We start from the raw sequence: 4,582 nt of genomic DNA on the forward strand, positions 1-4,582 counted from the left end.
TATCCATAGTAAGCATGAATAGAAAGTTCCTAACTTATTTGTGAATGACCCATTTTGTGTATATGTCAGTGGCTTCACACATGAAAACAGTTCACGGTTCAGAACTCTCTCTTTCTATCTGTCTCTGTCTCCGTCTCTAGCTCTGTCTGTCTGTCCGTCTGTCTGTCTCTGTCTCTATGTCTGACTGTCTCTGTCTCTCACTGACTCTCTCCTTCCCCCTCCCTCTCTCTCTCTCTCTCTCTCTCATGTCCTGTTTTCAGTCGCTGGTTAGGAACAGAGGACATCACCAGCCATGACAACCTTGTTGGCCTCTGGCACACGGAATAACCTGACGACATCAGCAGCACCAGACAGCACGTCTGAAAGGCCTTGGACGTCCTTCACAATCTACATCGTCAGTCAGTACTTGTGGCTGTGTGGTTTTCCACTCATCCTTCTCTTGGGCATCTTTGGAAACGTCATGACCATCGTCATTATGCGACGGATAAAGTCAGATGACTCCTCAATCGGCATTTATTTCACTGCCATATCCGTTATGGATATAATAGTTCTTTGTTTTCACACGCTGAATCAATGGGTGCAGTACCAGTTCGGCTTCGGACTCTACACTACACACAGTATTGTCTGCAAAATCCGTACTTGGCTTTACACAGGTGGTGGCACCATCAGTTGTTGGTACCTGGTGTGTATGACTGTACACAGAGCATTGTCTGTTGTGTGGCCACATCGTGTCAACTCCCTGTGCACACGCCGAACTGTCCTTTTGGTGCTTACAGGAATCACTGTCTTCTTCGCCCTCCTTTACGTGCATTATATGATCGGATTTGAAAGAATTTACGTTCCTAGCTACAACAGCTATTGGTGTACGGTGAGGCGGGATAATAAAAGTTACATGTACTTTTTTGAGAAGATCTTCGTGTACATAGAGCTGGCAGTTTACTGTCTCCTACCTTTCCTTTTCTTGCTCGCAGCCAACATCGTTCTGGTCTGGAAACTCCTCATGTCTGTGAAAGTCGCCGGCAAACACTTGACCCAAGGAGACTCTGATCAAGTTCAGGGTCACAGGAAAGCCGCTAACTCTGTGACTGTGACGGTCATCACAGTGTCCGTGGCATTTGTGGTTCTGACTTTGCCAACCACTCTGGATTACATAGTGAATTATTTTGCAAGACAACATGACAGGGTGACAGGCTATGAACGTGCCACAGCGGCTTTTGTACATGCAGTGACCGCTTTACTGAGTGACACAAATCACGCAGTGAATTTCTACCTGTACTGTCTGACTGGGAAGAGGTTCAGGGAGGAGTTTGTCAAGGTTTTGTGTTGTGGGAGGATCAGACGATAGTGCGATGCTTGTCAGTTGTCTGAATAATCCACACCCAATTACAATCATCTTTTTTTTCTTTTCTTGTTTTCTTTTTTTTTGGTGGTCATTTCGATATGAATATCGAGATGACGAGTAATAAAACAAACATGGAAAGAACTGAATACTGAAAAATTCCAGACTATGATTCAAGAATACCAGGGACTGAGCCAATGAAAAGAGACAAATCACACACAGGCGCTCACACTTTCAAACACACCAACACATGCACTAATATACGCATGCACACGAACACGTAGGCACACACTCAATGGTAAACATGGTGTAATTTCCGTGGAGCACATATTAAGATCTCTTCGTATTCTGTGCTGACGATCGTTTTCTGTATGCCTCTTTCACTCATAAATCTACCAGCATGTTTCAACCTTCTTCTTCTTTCTCGCCGACCTCCTCCTCCTGCTTTTTGTTTTTGCTCTTAATCTTCTTGTTCGTCTTCTTCTTCTTCTTCTTCTCTGTAAAGAGTGATTAGAGCGCCGTGCTGAAGATGCTAACGTCCATATTCTAAATATATTTCTGTTTAATAATTACGATGTAATAATTAATTGCAATGTTTTTAAAAGCGAATATGTGAAATGCTTTTATTTGAGAACATATGTTTATTACTCTTGTTTAATCAAGTTATCCGCGCGTGTGGGGTGGGTGGTGTGTGTGTGTGTGTGGGGGGGGGGGGGTGCGGTGCGGGTGTGTGCTGATTATCTGGTTGTGGTTTTCCGCAATTCATCTTTATTCTTATCTTATCTGTCTATTATAATCAATGTGCAGTATAGTAGGCTATGTTTATAATTATATTCAAATAATGTTTCTTAATTCTTTCTGTTTTTACATTAAGAATACTAGTTATTACCTGCAGTGTGTGGCTGTATGTATGAAACGATGTATGTGATATTATTTTACATTTGTATCTTCGTAATATTTGTAGGGGCTGTTGTTGGCTTTTACAGTTATGGTCCCCATGTTGTTTACTTGTTTATGTTGTGATAATGCACCTGACCAAATTTCTCCAGTTGGAGATAATAAAGTTATTCTGATCTTATCTTAACTATCCACCAGATCCTGCGAGCTCTGTTAATCGTGTGCGAGCATAAATCAATGGAATGTTCTAGCGCAGCAGCATCTGATTCAAACAACATAAGTTCACGTGTGGTCTCACACCTGTCAGCAAAAACCCAATTATCCGGGCTACAGCCAACTTAACAAGTTCAGTATTCAAAACAGCAGTTAATGAAAATTTTATTTACCTAAAACAGTGGGGAGAACTATTGTGAGAAACACAAATTCGATAAGGAAAATTAGTGTGAGCAGATGACACTGTTGTGGCAGTTTTTAGTCTTATCTTATTCTAATCTGTTGCCTTCTGTATATCTTTCATTTCATATTTTATTTCAGTTTTGTACTCATTTGTTTATTATTTAGTTTTCCGGGGGTGTTTTCCAAGCAGTTAACCGGCTGCTTCAGTCATCACTATGTTGAATGTGGCCGTCATCACTTCAACATCCTCTAGCAGTGGTGCAAACATTCCGCCGATTTTTGCTTCGAGCCACATGTGGAGGATCCTTCAGTCTGCCAAGGTGGAATTTCAGTCTGGTGTTCTGGAGTTTGTTGATTTTTTCCAGCTTCATTCTGAAGTTAATGATAACCAAATCATGGTCAATCCCAATGTCTGCACCAAGGAACGTCCTAGTGTTTGGTCTGTTGAAAGTCGACTGGAATCGACGTTGTGCCGGGATGCAGTCGGTCTGGTATTGATTGATAGAATCCACTAGTGCGTGCCATGTCCAGCGCCGTGAAGCTTTGTGTTCAACAAGAGTGTTACAATATTTTTGATATAGCTGGCAAACTCCAGCAAGCACAACCCTCGTTTGTAGGTGGTACCATTACAAAAGGACCGCAGAACTTGTTCTGGTCTTTTAATGAGTCAGTGAGACTTTTGCGTTTCAGTCTCCTTGGGTGATCAGTATGTCTTTCTTGTGCACCATCAATGACGTGTTCGTTATCATAGACTGACGTTGGGGCATAGGTTTGTACAATAGTCATGTTGCAGGTCGCTGCCCCAGTCTGATTGTAATGATCCTGTTAAACATTTGGCAGCGTCAAATGACAAGAGCTGTTGATGTTCTTGCTGACAAGGAAGCCTACCTCACTGATGTGTTTGTTCAGGTCTCAACTCCAATGGAAGACACGTCCTTCTGTCTGATGCTAACACAGACTTGTCCATCTGATTTCACAGTCTTACAATGTGCCAGGTATACTGCTTCATTTCATGTACAATATTTTGTGCTTTTCCTGGTTGGGCCAGTGTTATTACATTCCGAGTGGCAATTGCTATGTTATCACTTCCACGGATGTTCTTTGTGGATTTTCCACCAGTCGCGTTCTTATCATCTATGTCCAGTGGCTGACGGTACTTGCGATACTTGTTAGTCTGGGCGATGACTTAGCTGACATGATCATGAGTGTTTTGTTCATCATAACGGAATGCGTCCTTGGCAAGTCAAATCCCATCCCACGGAAAAACAGTAGGCATCGGCAACATATCAGCTAAACTGGTGAAATACGGAGGAGGTGTAGTGAAAGATTACCTTACCAGAATGACCACATAACAAATGAGTAAGTCAGAAAAAACATCAGAAGATGACCATCAGTACGAAGACCTACTGACCACATTGAAAAAAGGGAAATGACTACGTGACAGTATCTCACGGGCTGTCCAAGACCATTCTTCATGGAACAGTACAAGGAAAAGGAAATGAGGTAGACATCGAAGTGGGCAGACAACATGACTGAGCAGACAGAAAGAAGCTTTACCGAAACTCATCACTATCACATGACTGTCAGAAATGGAGATTTTTGGTGATGCGTTCAGCAGTACAGCACCTCCACGACTCAAACCAGGTTTGGGGACCAGTACCGTCCATACTGCAATACTTTTTTTTTAGTTAGTTTGACTTCATCCGCAAACTGCAATATAAAAGTAGATGCCCTCTAATACAGTATAATGTCTGTGCATTGTGCTATAACAGTATCATAACAGCTCTTGCGATCTATGATAATTATGATCTTCATTTTTTTCTATCACAGTGTAAGTGACAAGAAAGAGTCTGGCATGTGAAATCAACACAAATCAGCTTCTTGACTATCACTTGTCCCTGTCACCTTACCTGTGCCTGTTGCCCCGTCTGAGACATAGGCCGCCAGTAA

At 42.3% G+C, this 4,582-nt stretch overlaps 1 protein-coding gene across 1 annotated transcript; it reads left to right on the forward strand.

The window, feature by feature from the left end:
• The first annotated feature begins 292 nt into the window (after positions 1–292).
• LOC143292294 (neuromedin-U receptor 2-like) lies at positions 293–1,345 on the forward strand. Its single transcript, XM_076602481.1, has one exon. The coding sequence runs from the start codon at positions 293–295 to the stop codon at positions 1,343–1,345; it is 1,053 nt and encodes a 350-aa protein (XP_076458596.1).
• The last annotated feature ends 3,237 nt before the right edge of the window (positions 1,346–4,582 follow it).

The sequence above is a fragment of the Babylonia areolata genome, chromosome 18, assembly GCF_041734735.1.
Source record: "Babylonia areolata isolate BAREFJ2019XMU chromosome 18, ASM4173473v1, whole genome shotgun sequence".
NCBI lineage: Eukaryota > Metazoa > Mollusca > Gastropoda > Neogastropoda > Buccinidae > Babylonia > Babylonia areolata.

Excerpts from the sequence above, each read along its gene's own strand:
- LOC143292294 (XM_076602481.1), top strand. The coding sequence starts at position 293 with ATGACAACCTTGTTGGCCTCTGGCACACGGAATAACCTGACGACATCA.